Below are 21454 nucleotides of genomic sequence, written 5' to 3'. Positions count from 1 at the left end.
GTATGCAGTTGAAAAGAGTGACAGGTATAAAGCTGCTGAATGAAGGTGGTGTGTGTTTGTGCTGCTCCTCTATCATACATGAGAGGTGGCATTTTGAGGTCACCCCCGGATCGGTAGGTTTCAAGGGTGCCCCACATGCGGGAATCCTCGAAAGCTTTCAGCCTCACCCTGATCTTGCTCCCCCGGGGCCGTCCTCCAGCATACCTAATACCCAAAACCGCAGCAAAAACGCTCACGCCTCCAAGGACCATATCACATCGACAGCTACAAGCATGGAAGTCTTGAAGATTATAAGAGCCCCCTTAGCCATAAAAGCGTTTGTGCCCGTCGACTCAGCGCTCTAGCGTATCGCCATAGCGCGATTAGAATTATCATGGAGTGTTTGACACCGGCAAGACAGAGTTAGGTTGGGTCTTGAGGCGATCTCAGCCAAGGTTGTCCAAGATGTATAATATAGGGTCCAAATCCAACACGTGTATCTTCACATCCAACAGCTCAGGTCTATCAACTCACTTCTCCGCCTCGAAAACGACCTTCTGCGCCTTCATCTTATCAAAGATATCATAGCCCTCCACCGCTTCCGACAGCGGCATAACCTTGTCCGACATGAACCTGGATACCACGTCAGTACCATCAACAACCCCTAGGACCATGGAGCTTCAAAAAACTTACCCAAGCATATGTTGCTTCTCCGCCAACTTCTTCAGCGCCTGTGGGAATATACTCCTCACGGGACACCTGCCCATCTGAATCCTGAGGTTCTTGCCATACGCCTGATTGCCCGTCCACGGAATCTCCCCATTATGGACGCCAACACTCGAAATAACGCCCCAGGGCCTTAGGATATCGAATCCCATCTTGAGCGCCGGGCTCAGCCCGACGACCTCAATGACCACGTCGGCCCCGCGGCCCTCCGTAACCTCCTTGATCCGCTTGTCGAGCCCCTCCCTGTCCTGCTGGAAATTCAGCGGCTCGGCGCCTAAGCCCTTGGCCAACTCGAGCCGGCTCTCGACGCTGTCGACCGCAAAAAGATGCTTGGGTTTGTAGTCGGCGGCATTGATGACCGCGCACAACCCCACGGGGCCGCAGCCGATGACGACCACCGTGGCTTCGGCGATCTGCTCTTTGGAGAGGTCCTTGAAGCCGTTGTGCGCGGCGAAGTAGCCCGTCGGGAAGATGTCGGCCATGAGCACGAGCGCGTTGTCGGAGATCTCTTCGGGTGCTTTCATGACTGTGCTGTCGGCGAGCGGGACACGCACGTATTCGGCTTGGGCGCCGTCGAGGGCTGCGGTGCCGAATAGGAGGCATTTGGCGCAGCGGGAGGAGAAGCCTTGTTTGCAGTAGAAGCATTCGCCGCTGGGGCTGGTGTCAGTCCTTGTCACGCAAGTTGGTTGAGTGTTGGGCGGCTTCGGGGCATACCACGACACGGTAAACGGCGACACGATCTGGTCGCCCTTCTTGACCGTCTTAACCGCATCTCCGACTTCTTCCACGATGCCGGTGAACTCGTGCCCCATGATGAAGTCTGTGGGACTCGGCTGGTGGCCGCGGAAGACGTGGAGTTCGCTGCGCCGGGTGAGTGTTTGTTCTGCTGTTCTGGCGAGTGGAGGACATACCTGCCGCATAACGCTGTGTTCTTGACCTTGACGATGATGTCTGTGGGATCCTGGATCTTGGGTATCGGCCGGTCTTCTAGGACGACCTTGCCTGGCCCTTTGAAGATGACGGCGCGCATTGTGTCTTTGGCCATGATGGGGTATTTACTACTCCTCAGGTTTAGGCGGAAGCTTTAGTCTGGCGGATGTAGACCTGATAGGAATATAAAAATGGCACAGAGAGCAGACAGGGATACTAGAGAAGCCATTCTGTAGGTGACCGCGGCTATGGGATATGTATCTGTCGAATGGAACATCTGTCAATCCGAGGTTCCATGAGGTGGTGGGGTTCTTTGCGGGATGACAGGACATTGCGGGGTAGATGATTTGGAGCCGATCCTTGGATGGTCTGGACGGGGCATGTTCGGATGGGGATTTAAATCCCACGGAAGCGTTCCTGACAGTCTGGAATAGGTTTGCAAGCATGAAGTCGCCATTGGTTGGGAGGTTTCGATGCTGTTGCTCCCTTTGGATATGATAGGAGAGCCTCTAGTACTCCAAGGGCCGCTCGAAAAGACCGCTGCCGCATCTTTGCTCCAGCTTGTTTGATACCAAATTCACCACTTAGATTGGACCCATGATCTTATCAATTATGGAGCAACTAGACAATTCCATATGATAGGAAGCAAAAGACGACCAGCAGCTCAGCTCTCTAATGCACCAATCGCCTGAGGTACCTTTGACTTACGGGCTGTGTGCTTGGGCTATCCATCTCCAGGGCCACGAGTGGCTTTTCATGGAGCAACGGACTTCAGATGGCCTTTGCTCGATGTGGGTCGAGAAGGACTAGTTATATGTCCGCCGTATAACTACCAATGGCCCGAAATGACCCAGAATGACGACCGCTCGCCGGATACTCCCACAGTGGAACCGTCATGTCGTGGGAAGTGATAGATCCGAGAGAAGTCGTCTGAGTTCGTGATCTTAATCCGCAATAACGGTCCAGAAAACTCCGATACATGCCCGCCTGCTCAACGCCCCAAATGCAAATGTCGAAATCCATCAGAAAGCCCACTTATGCTCTCCGCTTCCTCTTCTAATTCACATTGCAGAGCAGCTCGGCCTCGAGGATGTACTTGCCCTCCTTGTATTTCTCCGCAGCCTCGTACGCCTTGTCGTACTTCCAGCCGACCGTCTCCTTGCACTGCCGGCAGCTGATGTCCCGCACGATGTGTCGGCCGGTCGTCATGTTTCGCTCCGCTTGTTCGCCCTGGATGATGTTGACGACTGAGTCGAAGAGGTAGGCTTTGCCGTGCTGGCCGCGGAAGTTCTGTCCACGGCAATCGTCAGTCAGGTCGGACCAAGTAGACAAAGCTGCAGTGGGTAACAACATCACAATGCTGGGGGGAAACGACGCACTCGACTTATGATATCATCGTGGTTGGAGAGGTGTGTCTTGCAGTTCTTGCAGCCATAGACGCGCTTGGAGTTGAGGTAGATGTTGTATGCTAGTCCCATTGTCGAGACTATGTGCTCGGTGCCGGTTTGATACGGGCACTACTGCTGCTACAGGTAACGAGGTTGAGTGTCTGGCTCCCTGGTACACTGATCTGAACCGCTTGCTTCACTATCGTGGTAAGGCCCTTCCTGGGCCAACAGGTCGTAGACGAGGGCTCTGAAGGGCGTGGGAGCGGAGAAGGAGGATGTGGAGACGCTATGAGTTACGACTTTTCGTCACGGTATCAGGATGTGTTCGTGGGTAGGCACGGTCGTGGAGGTTGTGCTGGCCTGGTACCTCTGGCTGGGCGGACAGCTGCTGAACCTGTCAGGTGGGATGAGCTGCAGCCAAGTGCAGCTGATGATGCAAGTGAGACGGTGAATAAGGCAACCTGCCGGTCAGCAGCTGAGGGGATTTGCGGGTTGTTTGCAGGAATAGCTGAAGCTGAGCAGTCTAGTCCGTCAGAGGTGAAGAGGTCGTTGCTACAGCTGACGAAGCTCCCAAGACTGCAGCGCTTGGGCGAAGGCGGGGAGCTGCACTCCGGGATAACCCGTCACGTGAGCGATGTCGAAGCTACTGCTTTATGACAAGACTTACATGGACACTCGAGCTTGCTGTGGAGTTCTGCCTTCATGATCTGGGAGATCCGCTGATACGGGAGACGAAACCATGCCTGTAGCCGTTCAGTACTTAGAGCTACAAGTTATGGTCTCGATGTTAGCCTCTCCAGAAATCCCTGTGTTAGATTTTCGGTCAGGATGCAAGGCAGGGTCTACCTAGGTAGCGACAGGGATGGGAGGTTGGTCAATCTTTGACATGCCTGAGGCAGAAAGCGACAGTATGATTGTCCTCGAAACCATATAGGTGTTGTTGTGGCACTTTCATATGGGCCATAGAACGTCTTGCGTATGGCGACACTGTAATTCGCATGGCGATACACACGACCAATGACTTCTTTGCACAAAGCTCCAGCAGCACCAAGCGTCGAAGATTCGATGGCGTTCTGCCGACGTGCGACCCGCTGGGACCCAAGCAAAAACAACCTTGGGACCCTCCACAACCGATTTAGCCTCCCCCCATACCTAGGTATTGATTTTTTTGCTGCCGGATCTCTGTGCAACGCTGCAGCCGTGTGAAGGAAGCCCGGCTGTCCCCGCAACCTGACAACCCATTCCCACACTACCGGTCCCGATGGTTCTGCCAAACATTTTCAGCAAAAATTCCAAAAAGAAAGCCACCGCCGACACCAGCACCACCACCGAGAACACTCCACCTCTCTCTCCCGAGAAGAAGCCTGCGGACAAGCCCTCCAAAGAGCGTGAGAAGACAAGAAGAACAGATTCCGCCCGCTCGAGCAACAGCTTCTCTCGGTCCTCCAAATCGAAAGTTGACCCTGACACACACCCTCTGAACCTCCCGCCAGAGGAGCGAAAGCGCCTGTCAGCCTCCACCATGTCTGCCATGAGCAGCGACCAGCCTACGTCCATGGACCTCGATCGGGAGAACACAATGTCACCTCCTCCAGCCAGTCCTGCCGCCTCACCACCTTCCGCAGCCCTCCCCCAGACCAATGGCATCAATGGCGAAGCCGACCAAGCTCCCCCACCACCACCGCACCGCACGCCCACAAGTCCGCCGCCGCAACCGCAAAAACTAGCCGTAGACGCTGAGGCATGCAAAGCGGCCGGCAACAAATTCTTCAAAGCGAGACAATTCGACAAGGCTATTCAAGAGTATACCAGAGCGATTGAGGCAGACCCTCAAGCCTCAACGTATCGCTCGAACCGGGCCGCCGCCTATATTTCCGCAGAGCGCTATCCAGAGGCGCTTGAAGACGCCAAAGAGGCTGACGAGCTCGAACCCAACAGCCCGAAAATCCTACACAGATTAGCGAGGATATACACTAGCCTGGGCCGGCCACAGGAAGCGCTAGATGTGTATGACAGGATATCAGAACCGGTGTCGGCCAAGGACAAGGCTCCGGCAGTGAACATGCTGCACCACATCCAGCAGGCGGAGGACGCGCTCCAGAGCGGGACGTCTGGGTCCATGGTCCTGCACGCGCTAGATCAGGCAGAGCGGGGGCTGGGGAGCATGGTGGACAGGCCGCGGAAGTGGAAGTTGATGCGCGGGGAGGCGTACCTCAAGATGGGCAATGCGAACGCGCTGGGAGAGGCGCAGAACATTGCGATGTCGCTTCTCCGGAATAACAACCAAGATCCAGAGGCTCTGGTGCTCAGGGGCAGGGCGCTATACGCACAAGGGGAGAATGAGAAGGCAATACAACACTTCCGACAGGCGCTGGCCTGCGATCCAGACTTCAAGGACGCGGTCAAGTATCTGCGGATGGTGCAAAAGCTAGACCGGATGAAAGAGGAGGGGAACGCACTGTTCAAAGCCGGCAAGTTTCAGGAGGCCGTGGACATGTATTCGCAGGCGCTCGAGGTCGATCCGAACAACAAGGGCACGAATTCGAAGATCCTACAGAACAGAGCACTGTGCCACATCCGACTAAAGGACTACGCGTCGGCGATTGCGGATTGCACTCGCGCACTCGAACTCGATCCGTCGTACCTCAAGGCGAAGAAGACGAAAGCGAAGGCTATGGGCGAGTCTGGGGACTGGGAAGGCGCAGTGCGCGAGTACAAAGCTATCGCCGAGGCCAACCCGTCTGAACCGGGAATTGCGAAAGAAGTGCGGAACGCGGAGCTTGAACTGAAGAAGAGCAAGCGGAAAGACTACTACAAGATCCTCGGCGTCGACAAGGAGGCGGACGATAACCAGATCAAGAAGGCGTACCGCAAACTCGCCATCGTCCATCACCCAGATAAGAACCCAGATGACGAGGGTGCGGCGGAGCGGTTCAAGGATATTGGAGAGGCGTACGAGACGTTGAGTGATCCGCAGTAAGTCCCCACACATCCTTCCCAACCCAGTGACTCCCCACTAACGGCCCACCCAGAAAACGTGCTCGCTACGACAGCGGCGAAGACCTCATCGACCCCGCCGATGCCTTCGGTGGTGGCTTCGGCGGCGCCCAAGGAATGAACATTGATCCGGCCGTCCTATTTCAAATGATGGGCGGCATGGGCGGAATGGGAGGTATGGGCGGCGGCGGCCCCAGCTTCAGTTTCGGCGGTGCAGGAGGCAGTCCCTTTGGCGGTGGAGGGCAGAGGGGCGGCGCGAGGTTCTCGCAAGGGGGATTTCAGTTCTAGGTTTGACCTTCTTTATCACGAGCATCGCTGCAAGGCGTTTCTGGGGGCACAGCTGCAACACAACGCGGCATTGGAAGCTTTGTAGCAATCTGGCGAGCGGGTTTCGCGCATAGAGTGGTGGGGTCTGGCGTGGTAAAGGGTTTTGGCTTGTGTGCAGTATAGGTAGACGTCGCCAGAGCCCGTGTTAAAGCGCATGGGCGAGTCAGTTGAACTCTGATAACGCGTTTGACTCTCGAAAGGGTTAGAGCTGTCTAATCCACAGTGATTATGACAGTATATCAAAGATTTCGTGGTTGCCGTCCAGGACTACAATATAGCTCTCCAGCTTCAGGCAGAGCAAGGTACATCACGACCTCCATGCCCATCACTGTCAAGCTAGACGATCAATCACCGAGCAACCAACTACCTCGGCAGCATACTGCTTGAGAGGGCATGTCAATGCTGAAACTTGTTTTGTCCGTAGCGTTACTCCGTAAAGTACTCTGAGCGGTGAGGATCGTGATGTTCTTACTAGGCCGCCGGAGGCAGGCCCGTGACACCAAGCTAGGTCGCGAGCGACAAAAAAACTCCAGGTCCCAAACAACGTGCCCCCAAACTCTCCATCCTCACCACCACGCTCCTGATCAGATACCGCCGTGTCCTTTTCCGAGCCTTCCACCTACTCGTCCCCACTCACTCCTACCTCCCCCCCCTTCTCCATCCCCCTCCACCTCACTCTCCGTCACGTCCTCGTCGACCCCGCCATCTTCCTTCCGTAAGCTTTCCTGCGTCGTCAACCCAGTTGTTTACCTGCAGCTTGCTCACGCGGACCTTAGCCCGGCAAACCACGCCACCTCAAACACTTCCTCTAGCTTCTCATTTTTAAGGACACTACCGCGTTTCAGTTCATCAACCTTCACGTCACACGCTATAGCCCTTCAACCCTCGACACGTGTATATCGTTGAGATATCGTCCCCCTCACCATGTCAGCCGAAGACAACGCTCAATCGTCGGGTCAGGACGTCACGGGCGAGGTTACCCAGACCTTCGACCGCTTGACCATGAATGACCGCCCGGTCGGCCCTGATGGCCAGCCCATCCCCCGCACCGACGAGGAGTACAATGAGTCGCCTTTGACCCTGCGCGCTATCGTTACGTCCAAGGAGGCCGGTGTCATCATCGGCAAAGGCGGACAGAACGTCGCTGATCTGCGTGACAAGACTGGCGTCAAGGCTGGCGTCAGCAAGGTCGTCCCTGGCGTTCACGACCGTGTCCTGACCGTCACGGGTCCTCTCAATGCGATCTCGAGGGCTTACAAGATCGTTGCTGGTGCTCTGCTTGAAGGGGCACCCCAGATGGGTATGGGTGGTGTTATCAACGCCAATGGCACTCACCGTAAGTCACGCACACCTCGTTTGTTCCACCGACCCTTGTGTCCTTACATGAATTGGCGACACCTTTTTTCGCTTGATTTCCTGCGGCTCGAGCTGACATAGTGGTGTCTGGCAGCCATTCGTTTGCTGATCTCTCACAACCAAATGGGCACCATCATCGGTCGCCAAGGCTTGAAGATCAAGCAGATCCAGGATGTTTCCGGAGTCCGCATGGTTGCCCAAAAAGAGATGCTACCGCAGTCTACTGAGAGGATTGTCGAAGTTCAAGGCACGCCCGATGGCATCGAGAAGGCAGTGTGGGAGATTGGCAAGTGTCTCATCGACGACGCTGAGCGTGGTTATGGGACTGTGCTCTACAACCCTACGATCAAGGCATCAGGAAGCGTTCCACTCAACAATGGAGTTGGTATGGGCGGCGGCAATCGCTCGTACAACCGCACCGGCCACGGCGCAGACTTCAGCGATGCGCCCCCATCATACAGGCGTGGGCCCTCCGACGCTTCTAGCCGGCCGCCGCCCCCCACCACCAACGAAGACGGCGAGGAGCTCCAGACGCAGAACATCAGCATCCCATCCGACATGGTAGGGTGTATCATCGGCAGGGGAGGCAGCAAGATCAGCGAGATCAGAAAGAGCTCTGGTGCTCGCATCTCGATTGCCAAGGCACCGCATGACGAATCCGGCGAGAGGATGTTCACTATCACCGGCAGCGCCAGCAGCAACGAGAAGGCCCTGTATCTCCTCTACGAGAACCTGGAAGCTGAGAAGATGCGAAGGAGCCAGGGAGCGCAGGAGTAGTCGCCGCTCCACACGGACCGTACCGATGCTCTTCCACATGATTGCTTCAGTGGCCTAGCGAGCGGCTGCACTGGTGGTCTAAACCTTGCAGCTGCTTCGAAAGGTCACCACTCGCCACCGGTGCTCTCCGAATCGACTCGGCCACCTCCCAGTTCCCTTGCTCACTCGATTCAACCCCAAAAGTACTACCTTTCGTCCTCTCACCCCATATGACACCACTCGACTCCCAGAAGACTGCTCGATCATTCCTCTTCACAGCGCTCCTCGTCCCTCGGTCAGTCACCTCAAGTTGAGCGATTACGATTCATGATTTATGCTTTGATATCCGCGCCTTCTGCTCCTGGGCGGAGCGCTGCATCTGGGCTTGTTGATTTTGTCGGTCGGAGGCCTTGCTACCCTCGACAGCGGATGGGTTCACGAGATCTGACGACTGTTGTTTTTGAGCTCTTTGCGCACTCCTTTGGCTCTTCATCCTCCCCATCTAATTAGTCATCTACCTTACTGCTCAACCCGACTCGATCCGTCTCTCTCTCCACCAAAAACCTCATCTCCGTGCTTTTCATGTGGCGCTGGGCTTAGCGTGCCATTGTCTAAGGACCATGTATGTAGGAGCTCAGCTTACGTGGGTAAGGTAGATCAAAGAAGAGCCTTTAGTGTCTGTCTTGCTTTCAATCATTTTGACCCTGAAATATCACCGCGCAATTTCCCGCTCTCCAAGCGAAGCACCTGTCGCCGCAGGAACCCGTTCACCCGTCATCAAACGCGCGCGGATAAAGCGCGTCGCTGCAAATGCAACATCACCTCATCTTACGTGACATCATGGTCAACAATCAACAATCTCCAGCGCGCTTGTTTCTCAAATCCAACACTCTCTTCGCCTTACCATTCACAGGTATCACGCCGTACGTCGAACAACTCACAGGGCAACAAAGACATCTTCAACATCTTACTTTCACTTCACCACCAAACCGCGCTACAGCCTCTCTGTCCCTCCTTCCACGCACCCAACCGCCCATCCCTAACAATCCCGCCTTCCCTTCCGACCTCAACCCTGCCGCCTCATGCCGCACCCTCCGCCCACCCACGCCAAACCCGCCAAAACCCCCCGACCCGCCAGTGCCGACGAAGCGCCAGATCCAGCCACCCTCCGCCTCAAACTCATGCACGCGGTCCCGGAGCACTGTCCCCAGGCGATCTACACCAGCGTCCCCCAGCGCGCTCACGGTGAGGCGGAGCACGCGCGGTGGTTCAGCGCCTCGGAGGCAGCGAGACCGGGCAGCCGTCGCGCGTCGAGGACAAGAACGAGGTCCATGGATGCGAAGGAGAGGCCGAGAGAGCGCGGCGCGGCGGCGGGTGCGACTGCGCTGCCGATCACGATGGGGAAGGGGAGTGCTGCGCACTCCGGTAGCTTTGGAGAAAGTGGTAGGTATCCTGCTCATGGAGAAGTCTCAGCTGACGTCGATGCCTGTGCGGCGGTTCTCCGTTCTCTGAGTGCTGCGGGCAGTCGGATGCTGGAGGCGGAGGAAGCGGGACTGAAGAGTGGGAGAGGCGATGCGGAGGGCGAGAGACGGGTGAAGAGGAGGAGGTTTGTGATTCCGGATAGCGAGGATGACGAGGATGCGGTTGAAGAGGTGGAGAAAGGTCGGGGGAAGGAAAGGAGGGAAGAAGAAGCGAGGGAGTCGGAAGTGAGGGAGAAGAGCAAGGCGGTATGTGGAACGGACGGGCGATGGAGATACGTCGTGCTAAGCTGGAAAGACTGGTCCCTCCAAGAGGTCGACGACGAGAGGGCGGCGATGAAAGTTACCAAACAGCATAACCCTGGAATCGATGCTGGAAATGGCGTGATGCTCTACGGTGAGTTTTGCGTCTCCTGCATCGCACGAGTCTGGTCGATGGACCAGCGCCATGAAGCGTACTAGTCAAATGCCCTTGCTGACAGCATGATTGATAGTCAACGATGCGCCAGATCGCGGGCTCCATCGTGGACTCCAGGAAGACCAGAGCTCTATAAACTACATAGCTGATCTCGAGGAGGAATTCCAGCTGCCGCACACGTACAATCACCTCCGATTGGCTGGAGAGAGCAGTCGGCGCTTTAGGAGGGAGCTGGAGATACCGGATGACGTGCCAGAAGGCTCGCCGCTGTACTATGTGATCTGGCTGGCTGTGGAAAGACTGAGAACGGCAGAGAGGTCGTTGGATGGGGCTTGAGCTCGTGGTGGGGGATGGAGTGATATATCGAGTTGGTTGCTGAAGGTTTGGATAGGTCCGTTGCGACCGTGTACGAACTTTGGTTGTGTAAGCTCGACGTGTGGCCAGTGGCTTTCCCGCATCGAGATATGTTAAGTGACACCACATTGGAACTTGGAGATGCTAGAGATGCTCCCTAGTGGTTTACCTGGTTCTCGCGGACTACTACCTCTTTCCGTCCTAGTTACCTCCTGCCTATCGCTTAAGCAATGGATTAAACAACCACCCATCTGAATGGTATCACACCCTAGGGATGGCGATGTACCGATGCTAACTTTCAATCAAACGTGGGTTTCGTTATCAGCACGTCTTCGTGTTCTCTATTGGACCGTTGCGGATGCGTCAAAGCAATTTGACTGTTGTTCTCAGCTCATAAGCGACCTAGCTGCCCTTATCATCATACAGCCGCCACTAACGGATTTCTATTGTACAGTTGCCGAATTTAATGTATGTACATATTCTACCCAGATGACCGGACGACCAGGTAGAACTTCCGCTCGAAGCAAAGGCGCAGGCGCATGCACATGGTGATGCAGACAGTAGCGTTCGTGTTCTTCGCAAAGCTAGCACCGCCTCGCTCGTCTTTCCTCGGCCCGCGAGGTACGCCTAAATGCGCCTTCTCTCAAACGCCTGGTTCTTTCGGTTAGCTGGAGGCTCCGAACCACTAGCTAGTTCACTGTGGAGTCGGACTCCTGAATCGTCGTGGTTGCACGGTGTTGCTCACTTTAGACTTGCTACAGCGGCACGGTAGACGATGGCTCCATGTTAACTCCTTTCTGAGATGAGGCCTGTAGCAATATCCTCGTATTGCAGAATGAGATTTTGCAAGGGGTACGGCCGAGGCGTACGGAAGGTTGACAGGCCCAACTGCATCTCCGATAGAGCTTCTGCTGGTTCTTCTTGCCGCCGGCTGGCGCCTCGGGCTGACTGGAACGGACCACGCAGTTCCCTTCTGAGCCAGTTTTGAGCGTATCCCCAACTGCTGTACCTCTCTTACAGAGCTCGGCTACTCCTGAGCCGCTCTTCGACTACTCCCGCCTGACTGGGCACTTTCCTTGGTTCCCAGTTTAACGGCTAGTCTCGATCGCCCTTGTAACTATCGATCCACAACCCCAAAAAGGGGTACCGTGCTATCGCTAATTCCCTGCACATCACCATTAACCCCCGCAAATCTAGGGCTGCCCACAGCGGGCGTATTAGACGGCCACGCCCAGAGCGCATCGAAGTCGAAGTGCTCGTCCTGTCCAGACGAGTCCTCGCTATGCAGCGAGGGAACTCGAGTAAAGGCTGAGTCCAATGCGGACAGATCCAGCAGATTCGACAGTGAGGAGGGCCGGTCTAGAATGGGTCGGCCGGTGTCCTGTACGAAGCCGGGAGACAGGTTCGCTTGGGGAAGGGGTGTCGTGACGGTTGCGCTGGGTGAAAGAAGAGTAGGATCGTGGAGGGCGGACGTTAGAGGTACAGCGGTGGTACTCGTCGCAAAGGCGTCTGATGTCGTTGGGACTTCAAAGCTTCTTTGCTGATGATGCATGTGTTGTTGCCCTACTGGGGGTATGGATTTGACCGCCAGCCGTTGGCTGTGGTTCAGGTAGAGGGATGAGGATTGCCGCGGTGCCGTTTCGGTCATCGCGGCAGCGGCCGGCTGGTGGCGTTGTTGCTCTTGAGGAAATTTTGTAGCTGTAGGAATGGCATCGTACTGTTGCGGCATACTGTAGAACACTGGCCGATGCGGGTGCCCAATCGAAGAGACAGCCCCCGCCTGCAACTGCTGTTGTTCACTCCTCCGCTCCCGCTGATGTTGCACAACGTCTCGAAACGCAGTCAAGATATGCAAAAGACGCTTTGCTGTCGGATCCAGCTCTGCACAGTAAGCCGTTACCGCAATGGCGTTCCGAATACATTGGTCAGCAGCAATGTTGACATACAGCGCTGCAAATTCGTTCGCCAAGAGGACGAGGGCTCCAGCGAAGAGGAAGTAAATGACGCCGGGATTTCGTCTCGGGAGGTATCCAGCTTCAAACGCGTTTTGAACGAGCACAATAGTATGAGTAGAGGCTATGACGCAGGCTTCGCTGAACTTCTCCATACGAGCAAAGTTACGACCTGGACGGATCCCTGTGGAGCTCAAGGTAGCGTCCTTCTGGATCTCGGAGTTCAGCACAAAAAGGAAGAAAGGCCTGGTTAGGAGTACAATAGAGTGACAGTAGAACAGATTGACGTGCAATATCGCTATACCTTGGCTGGGGCTTGCGTTGGTGGCTTGACGCCAGTGAAGCGTCGGTGCGAGAGCCTTCGGCCAGAGCTTGCAAACGTCGGCAATCTCTTGCGCTAGCCTCGTGCTTATCTTTCGCTGCTGGTATACTCTCTTGAGGATTACTCCAATGACCGAGCAGCTGCGAACAGCAGCTTCCAAGGCATATCCGCCTGTCTGGCTAAAGCTTGCGTTAGCTGGGAGAGCAGCATTGAAACCATATGTGTCGCTATCGTCTCTCGGCTCAGGCGGCCGCAGAGCATCACCGCTGCAATCCTCTTCTGATATTGCTGTCGGTCTACCTAGCGAGCAAGATAGAAAGCGGTCGATCACGAATAGAGATCGCCAAAGATTGCGACGAGCAGTTTGCTCCTCTGGGCGGAAAATCACTAACGTCTCCTCACGATGGAGACCAAGTGCGTACGCCGAACGCACGGCCATACCTGAGCAGCGCTGTTAGCCTAGCCACAGCTTGAGTTCTCGGGGTTTCGCCCATGGGTAAAACAAGGAGGATGCGGCTTGCTTACCGAGTAAGGCGAAGGCTGTGTTCCTTTTCGACTTTGCAAGCATGAAGATGGCCATTAGAAGTAAAGCCTGGACGGACCAGAAGTCCGCATCCTCAAAGCCTGTCATTGGATCATTCAAACTTTTGGCGTTCAAGTAAAATATCTCCGCCCTGTCCGTAGGTTCATTGCGAAGCTTGGTGATTACCGCGGACTCGTTCGTCCCAAGTCTGGGCGTGGCGAGCATAAGTCCAATTGCAAATACTAAGTTCAGCAAGCATAGCCAGGATGGATCCGTTGATAATGGGTCAAGATAGCAGGTCTCCAGGGCTAACAAGAAGGCTTGCCGCTCAAATATTTGGACGAGTCCGTGTGTCTAATCAGGATGAGTAAGAGTGACCAACGGTAGCGGGTTTCAATCAGTGATGGGTAGCTTACGTTGATGAAGAAGGCGTCAGCTAGTATATATGCTGTTGCCTTATCGGGAAGGAGATGCGTGCGACGAGCATCGTGCGGTACTGACAGTTGGCTTTCGGCAATCTTGTGTCTCATCGGGTCGTTTGTGAAGTTCGACGGACCAGAAACGCTCTCGACCATCATCCGAAGCAGTTGCAGGAAAGAAAGCGATGCAGAGTCACCCACGTACACTGCTTGTAGTCAGCAAGCTATATGTCAGATCAATCCTCCTATTCCACCGCTAGGGATCTTCTGCATGAGCGCTTGCATTGAGATAGCGTGACATCCCACGACATGACTGGGAGCGCTGCAACAAACAAGTTCCGCCTAAACAGTATCTTGGGATGGGAACTTACATAGTCGGCCCGTTGGGTCTTGTAACATGCGGGTCTGAGAGTACACCTCTGCCTCCTCTTCTGGGCCGCTGCTGGGGTTCGTTTGCGGAATAGGGGCAACATTGGAACGCTCTTCCGTGCCCGCAGCGAATTGCTGCAAAGATCTTGCAGCTGCCTCGATAGCATCGTTGGGCTCGACGGCTGACTTTGGAAGCTTCTCGCGCTTCAAGCCATTCCTAGCAGCATAGCCAGCTCCCTCCGAACCAGTGAAGCTCATCCGCGCACGAGGAAAGGAAGAGACAGTCCCCTGGCCCAGGGCTGGCGATATTGCAGCTTGTCCATGAGTTGGTGTGGCAGAGGTTGAGCCATCGCTCTGGTCTTGGCTTCCCGGACTGTGTGCGTGGGTGCCGTCGTCAATCTCCCTTTTCTTCAGGGGCGGACCAGTTGGAGGAGACGTCGCGTCGCGGTCATTGTATATGCACGTGAAGTGGCGCTGGTAGCAGCATCCTGTCAATCGCTGGATACACTCTGTACTTGCGCACATGGGCGGCCTTACCTTCTCGCAAGTATTGCAAGGGCAGAGGCCATTGCACTGGCGGAAGGCTGTTAGTGATCTCCCTTTTGAGCCGAGGCTTCAGATACTATCGTGGGTGCCGGGTCTCGTCATGACACTTCCGTACAACACGCTCCATACAGATTGAAGGACAAGATACTACCACGGCAGCTCTCGAGAGCGCATGGTCGGCCGGTGCCGTACACACGACTTGGCCTTGAACGTGTCGGAAGCCCCCGCAAGCGTTCGGCAACGAGTCCGAAGAGGAAGACGCGCTGGGAGAAGGATACCCCGTGCAATTGACGATACGAAACAGCACGACGTACCTTTTGCTTCCGACGCTTACAGGACTCACATGCTTGGGCGGTCCTCTGTCGCTGGTCGGGGGGAATCTTGGGTCGAGTCATCTCCGGGTAAACTTAGCATGCTCTGCTCAAGACTGGATGAGGTGCTATGGCTGCCCGTGCTGCCGTTGCTAGGGGTGGAGAGGCGACTAGTTGTCGGATAGCTGTGTGGATGCGAGAGGGCGCTGATGCAGAGCATCGGAAGCGGGCCAAGGCCATGATCTCATCCGCACAACACCAGGAGAAGGATTCTGATGCCGAGGATGTGGGAGTTCACGCCTGTGTCACGCTTTCGCCGCACAGTCAAGTGAGGCCGAAGGCGCAGTCAAGTCCCCTCCCAGGATTCGATGTGGATGAGGCTCAAGAGAGGTGCAGGCGAAGCGCGGGCGAGCTCTCTGTTTGGTCGAATGCACCAACCGCTTGGCTCGGGCGGAGGCGGAAAGACGCAATTCGGAAGCCGCACTCCAACAGCCGCTCATCAATCCCATTGTTCTCACATCAGCCTTACCCGGGGTGCCGCCGTGTCTGCGCGTGGCCATAGGATCGTAAGATCTTCCGTGGGACATCATCCGCCACAGCCTACATATTCGCTTGTTGGATATGGAGCTCCATAAGACTCAGCAGCGGGCCCGGCGTGCTGCAGTTGACTACCCGCCCTGAGCCGTCGTCCAATTCCATTCCGCTCAAGCAGGAGGCCAGCAACCACTCAGTCTTCAAACTCGACATTCCTAGATACAATCGTTGTTAACAGGAACTAGTATGGACGGGACTATACCAAACGGTACCGAGCAGAACGGCGTAAAACATGGGCGGTACTCTATGCTGGAGGAGACCGAAAACACCCTCGAGACCCTGATCCAACTGGCCAAGGACCAGATACCACAGGAGTGTCGACGATTGATCACCAGTGTTACGTTCGATACCGCAAACACAGGCAGCCCGTACTTTCCATGTCCGTTTAAAGAGACCGAGGCAGTGGCTGCCCTGAAAGCGGTGGAGGCGGGCATAGCAGCATCCATTGCCAATCTGATAGAGGGCGAGCGGGACAGACGCCTTTGTGTGAACCTGGAGCGGGCTTCGGCGTTTGTGTTCTCGGCGTATCTATCTACCATTGCAGGGATGAACAAGGGGAACAAGCGTGTCACAACAATTCTGAAAGGTGTGTTAACGTGGCAGTTGTTAGGTATCCGCGGCTAACTTGAAATCAGATACCGATCTCCTTCAGGCCCAATCGATACTTTACCGCCGACTGTCAGCCAACTTGTACGAGACTAAGAATCCGGGCGAATACTTCCATCTCCATGGCTCGCTCGAAGCTACCACCGCACTCAACATGATTGGCCTAGAGGGTCACCGACCTGACATGACGGACTATCGGGAGTGCGTTGACCTGATTGAGAGTCATGTGAAACAGTATACAGCGGAAGAGCTAGAGGCTATGAATGCTAAGCACAGGCAAGCCGGTGTCACCGCTTTGAAGTGGGAAGACTTCAAGAATACTCCACACGTGAGCATTAGCTTGCTGTCATGGTTGCATGTGATTTCTCGACTGACAAATATGACAGGGCCGTACTCTCTTGCAAGAGCCCCCATGGAGGGTAGCTACGTTAGAATCATCATCACCACCTGCACCGTTTCCCGGTTCCTTAACCGCCGCGCCCAAACGACAAGTATTAGCGGGTATCAGAGTCTTGGAATTATGCAGAGTCATCGCCGGGCCCGCGATGGGAAGAGGCCTTGCCGAGTACGGAGCGGATGTGATCAAAGTCACTTCGCCGCACCTGAGCGACGTGCCCTTCTTCCAGGTCGATGGCAACCTCGGCAAGCACACCACAGACCTCGATCTCCGCAAGCCAGAGGACCGAAAGGTCTTTGAAGAGTTGCTACAGTCAGCGGACGTCGTGCTCGACGGGTACCGGCCGGGGTCTCTCAAGCGTCTTGGATACTCACCGCGGCAAATTGTTGAACTTACAAAGCACCGCAATCGGGGTATCGTCTATGTTGCGGAAGACTGCTTTGGCCACGTGGGAGAGTGGGCGGGGAGGCCTGGCTGGCAGCAAATTGCGGACTGTGTGACTGGGCTCGCCTGGCTTCAGGGCGAATTCATGGGCCTAAACGAACCGGTGGTACCTCCCTTTCCAATGAGCGATTATGGGACCGGGTGTATGGGGACTATCGCAGCTCTCACCGGGCTTTACAAGCGCGCAAAGTACGGGGGCTCCTATCACGGCACAACCTCGCTTTGCCAATACGACATCTATCTCCTACAGCTTGGCATCTATCCGGAAGATGAGCTACGCGAACTCCGACAGATGCATGATCCTGAGTTCTTCGAGCTTCGCCATTCCGACTCGGTGGATGAGGTTGGAAAGCGCGCTCTCAAGTCCATGCGCCGGACTCATCCAGAACTTTTCGAGGACCGCCATCTACATGAAGGCTTTAGCAGAGCCTTCAAGGCGCCCATCAAGTTCGTGCGGCCAGTAGTTGATATTGGGGGTACCTGGAATGGGTTCTTGAGGAACTCGAGACCGAATGGCTATGATGCACCTACTTGGGAAGGGTGGGAGATGGATGAGGATATGCTTACTGCATGATGAATGGTTCTTGGTTGGGTATCTACAGCATATGTTTGGCAGCAAGACCATCGGGAAGGGCTTGAAATCCACACATCTAATCGAGTGTTGGACAGTAGAATAGGGCTGTAGCTTAAAAACGATAACGTGCCCTGTTCCACTCAGTGCGATTGACTTCTTAAACGTCTGATCATGAAACACATTCGCGCATAGCAGAATAGATAGATGGATGGTTGCGGTTGGCATCAGGTCCCAGAATGGCAAGTGCAAGCGAGACGTTCAACATTTCCACGTCCAATGCCAACTCTGGCGCAAATGATGTTATGGTCAGGAAATTCATCTGCCTGAGGTTTTCGAATACTCGAATCCGCAGAGGATACTCGAGTCCTACATGAAACACTGTAACAACGAGCCTAGCACCTACCCGTTTCCGCCATGAACAATGTCGCACAACTCTCCGCCGATAAATGTACCCTACTCGCTGTCCACTATGCCTCCGAGTCGAACATCGATGCTCTATACACCCTCACTCCTGCGCGATTAGATGCTCTCCCTCCCGAGCTGATACTGCGAATCCTTCTTACCTACCTCCCCGAAACCGTCGAACCATCTACCTACACTTCCTACGTTCGTGAGGTCGCAACGCGGTTGTACCTTGAGCAGCGAGAGACGTCGGCTGTGGACACTACCCCTGTGGACGATATATCCGATGGGCAAGCAAGGAAGAGAGTTCAGCGGCTACACTTGCTGCCTCTTGCACACTCGTCTTTGCCCCCAGATATCTCGAGAGACATTTTGACGGCTTTCCTGATTCACCGGGCGTACCGTATAGATGCGCAGACTGGCTTGTTGAATCTAGTCTCGAAACTCGCTGTCTCCTTTCTCGACCACTCAAACTTCTTGCGAACATGGTATATCGCTAGGGTACTTCCTTTGTTACGACTGGGCTACGAGTACTATCCGGACAATGACTCCACACCCTCTCTAGAAGCATTCATCAACTGGAAGGCGGCTAAATCAGTTGAAGTGCTTCTGTCGAGAAGCCAGGAGAAGCATGACGCTTCCTCAGAGACGGGCAACATGGGGAGAGACCTACGTGGGCTGGTAGGGCCCTGGATGTACGGGCACAACGAAAGGAAGCGGCGGAAACTAAATTCTGGTCCAGCACGATACGGCGCAGCTTCACAAGAGGCCCGCCGCATGAGCGTGGGCCGAAACGACCAGGAGCTGGAACTTGACCACGAGTGGGAACACGTCTTCACCTGGCTTGCACACGAGGCAAGGCAGCGCTTTGACATTGTCGCTGAAGCTATTGAAGATTGGGGTGGACCCGGCGATGTTGATCTAGGAGGCTACGCAGATGAGGACCAATATCTGGACGAGGAAGAGCGGCGGAAGCTCCGCGCGCGATACGCGCAGGCAGCTTACGCCTCAGTCTATGCCGCCGAGACGGATGAGCCAAAAAATCTTGAGAACGCTCACGCGATCCTCGTGCGATTGGCAGATTTGATGGACTTCGAACCTCCCCCGGACCTTGCAACGAGCGTGGAATTACTTCCAAGGTTGGATACTCATGCATCAGGGCTGTTCGACACCTCCGCAGCTGTTCTACAGCCGGATATGCTATTGCAGCCTAACCATCCCTTAACGACACCGAAACTTGAAACTTTCTCGCTTCTGCAGATGTTCGTCTATTCTTCTTACCAGCTCTCTGGCCTCGGCCATCATGTCTCAGTCGTAAAGACTGCCAAGATTCGCTTTCAGCACGACGAGGACGAACAATTTAGCATGATGCAGAAAATTCTGCACTCACTGTCAAACAAGTCCATCACCGATGACGAGCAGTGGAAGTCAATCAGGAACAAGCTGTTCTGGCTATGGAGCTGGGGCATGGCCGCCGAAGACGAGCCAGCCCAATACGGCGCCGGGATCTTCGGGAAAGTCGACAGATTTGTACTGGAGAAAGAGATTCTGAAAACGCTGCTATACGCAGGCCGATACTCGCTCGTCGTCGAGATTTACGACGGAGTATCAGAGGATCATCATAACCGGCTGCCACCAGCCGAGACGGAGGAGGTGATACTAGCTTCAGTCATGCACTTCTACGATAATGCCAGCAACGGCAACAGAACAAGAGGAGGCATGAGAAAGGCCTCGGACATCTTGGCTGCCTTCCAACCTTATTTTCCGGGGTCTGCTGCGTTTCGTCGCTGTGAGGCGCTTCTAGCAGCTACGCACGGTCTGTCATTCTATTCGCTAACCCTTCAACACGGGGTTCCCTTCCAGCCTGTCGATATCCGAGTACGCAACGATCCAGTGTCACTCCTCAAGAGAGTTCTGGAGCAGAACCCACGAAGCTACACCAAACTCGACGACCTCATCAGCATTGGCCAAAACCTAGTCGCATCCGGCATCACCGAGATGAAACAGGATTGCCCAATCATCGAACCCTCTCAAGAGGAAATGGAGCAACAGAAGCGAGCCGCAGAGCGGCGGATAACCGGCATGGCCATCGAAGCGGCACTCGCTGAAGATGATTTCGAGACAGCGTATTCATACGTCGTGAACCGCCTTAACCCACCTTCACCCTCAGCTCCAGCACCCCAGACACCTGGCTCAAGGCCTTCGAGCCGAAAGCCCTCACTACGCTCAGGTTTCTCATCGTACCGTCGGCGAGAAGAAGAGGACGACATCTCCTGGCGCGCCGCGCTGCAAGCCGGGCGGTACCGCAGCCCCAACGCCTCCCTCTCCTCATCCCACACCTCTATCACATCCACAGGGCGACCAGACCTACGTCGTCTCGAACAGCGGATGGAGTTACTATCACAGGCTCTACTCCTAGCACCCCCATCCGCACTGCCAGAAGTACTGGCCGTCTGGCGCCGGTGCGAAGAGGAGATGACCACGCTTCTAGCGCAGGAAGCCGAAGAGGAGCAGCGCCACAACGACCGCGCGGATCGCAGGATCCCCGGCGGCTTCGGCGACACCTACATCCCTGTGATCCAGCCGCGGCGGGAGATGGGGCGAGGAGCGGTCGAGGAGGCGCCGATGGCCCTGTTCGATGTTGCGAGGGGTGCTGCGGCGGCGTTTGGGCGGAGTGCCTTTCCGCTGCGGGGCGCTGCGAGAGAGGCTGGTGGGCAGCAGGGCCATTCCAGGAATGTGTCGTCGCCTACGAGCGACACGGAGAGTATTGGTGCTGGGAGTGATGGGGAGGGGCAGAGGGTTAGGAAGAGAGATTTGGTTGCTAATGCTGTGACTGGAGGTCTGGCTTCGGGGCTTGGATGGGTGTTGGGTACGCGGACTTTTCCCCTAATCGACTTTGCTCGGTTGCGAGTTAGTTCTATACGGGGCTCAGCTAACTGCATGTAGGAGCCACACCGGTGCAGGGCCAGCAGTCTGCTAGAGAGTGATGTGGGCGGTGGAGAAGATACCCCAGTAGGAATATGCAAAGTACTTGGACATGATCAGTTACTGTTGCCTATTACCCGTGGAAGAATCTACACATGTTAATCGGGAGTGATATCGCCAGAGGGTTGCTTGAAGTTTCATCGGCTGTTGCAGTGTTTCCATCCGAAGCCTGCAAAGACGGTGCGTTTACGACCTTGCGGAAATGCACAGACGAACTTGAGATCGCTCGACCGCTCGAAAGCTCAGCTTCGGTGTGGGCTAGTCTGACCACTAAGGTGATTTTTATCTATAATCTACCGGC

At 55.3% G+C, this 21454-nt stretch overlaps 8 protein-coding genes across 8 annotated transcripts; 5 read left to right on the top strand and 3 right to left on the bottom strand.

The window, feature by feature from the left end:
• Positions 1-509: 509 nt before the first annotated feature.
• Positions 510-1750, bottom strand: W97_02635 (uncharacterized protein; the record flags this gene model as incomplete). The annotated part of the gene is made up of 4 exons (XM_007780535.1): positions 510-612; positions 673-1356; positions 1420-1566; positions 1617-1750. The coding sequence occupies 4 exons, from the start codon at positions 1748-1750 to the stop codon at positions 510-512; spliced, it is 1068 nt and encodes a 355-aa protein (XP_007778725.1).
• A 941-nt stretch (positions 1751-2691) lies between these two features.
• Positions 2692-3113, bottom strand: W97_02634 (uncharacterized protein; the record flags this gene model as incomplete). The annotated part of the gene is made up of 2 exons (XM_007780534.1): positions 2692-2925; positions 3015-3113. The coding sequence occupies 2 exons, from the start codon at positions 3111-3113 to the stop codon at positions 2692-2694; spliced, it is 333 nt and encodes a 110-aa protein (XP_007778724.1).
• A 1171-nt stretch (positions 3114-4284) lies between these two features.
• W97_02633 (uncharacterized protein) lies at positions 4285-6308 on the top strand (the record flags this gene model as incomplete). Its single annotated transcript, XM_007780533.1, has 2 exons — positions 4285-5999; positions 6056-6308. The coding sequence occupies 2 exons, from the start codon at positions 4285-4287 to the stop codon at positions 6306-6308; spliced, it is 1968 nt and encodes a 655-aa protein (XP_007778723.1).
• Positions 6309-7271: 963 nt separating this feature from the next.
• On the top strand, positions 7272-8480 carry W97_02632 (uncharacterized protein; the record flags this gene model as incomplete). Its single annotated transcript, XM_007780532.1, has 2 exons — positions 7272-7683; positions 7798-8480. The coding sequence occupies 2 exons, from the start codon at positions 7272-7274 to the stop codon at positions 8478-8480; spliced, it is 1095 nt and encodes a 364-aa protein (XP_007778722.1).
• A 1061-nt stretch (positions 8481-9541) lies between these two features.
• Positions 9542-10691, top strand: W97_02631 (uncharacterized protein; the record flags this gene model as incomplete). The annotated part of the gene is made up of 2 exons (XM_007780531.1): positions 9542-10334; positions 10432-10691. The coding sequence occupies 2 exons, from the start codon at positions 9542-9544 to the stop codon at positions 10689-10691; spliced, it is 1053 nt and encodes a 350-aa protein (XP_007778721.1).
• A 1135-nt stretch (positions 10692-11826) lies between these two features.
• W97_02630 (uncharacterized protein) lies at positions 11827-14819 on the bottom strand (the record flags this gene model as incomplete). The annotated part of the gene is made up of 4 exons (XM_007780530.1): positions 11827-13424; positions 13509-13860; positions 13923-14131; positions 14297-14819. 4 exons carry the CDS (start codon positions 14817-14819, stop codon positions 11827-11829), a joined length of 2682 nt encoding a protein of 893 aa, XP_007778720.1.
• A 1112-nt stretch (positions 14820-15931) lies between these two features.
• W97_02629 (uncharacterized protein) lies at positions 15932-17766 on the top strand (the record flags this gene model as incomplete). The annotated part of the gene is made up of 3 exons (XM_007780529.1): positions 15932-16331; positions 16381-16679; positions 16738-17766. The coding sequence occupies 3 exons, from the start codon at positions 15932-15934 to the stop codon at positions 17764-17766; spliced, it is 1728 nt and encodes a 575-aa protein (XP_007778719.1).
• Positions 17767-18180: 414 nt separating this feature from the next.
• On the top strand, positions 18181-21114 carry W97_02628 (uncharacterized protein; the record flags this gene model as incomplete). The annotated part of the gene is made up of 1 exon (XM_007780528.1): positions 18181-21114. One exon carries the CDS (start codon positions 18181-18183, stop codon positions 21112-21114), a length of 2934 nt encoding a protein of 977 aa, XP_007778718.1.
• Between the last annotated feature and the right edge of the window lie 340 nt (positions 21115-21454).

Source organism: Coniosporium apollinis (genome assembly GCF_000281105.1).
Source record: "Coniosporium apollinis CBS 100218 chromosome Unknown supercont1.10, whole genome shotgun sequence".
NCBI classification, from domain to species: Eukaryota; Fungi; Ascomycota; class Dothideomycetes; genus Coniosporium; species Coniosporium apollinis.
The sequence above is the reverse complement of the archived record's forward strand: the minus strand, read 5'-3'. Positions and strand labels throughout refer to the sequence as shown.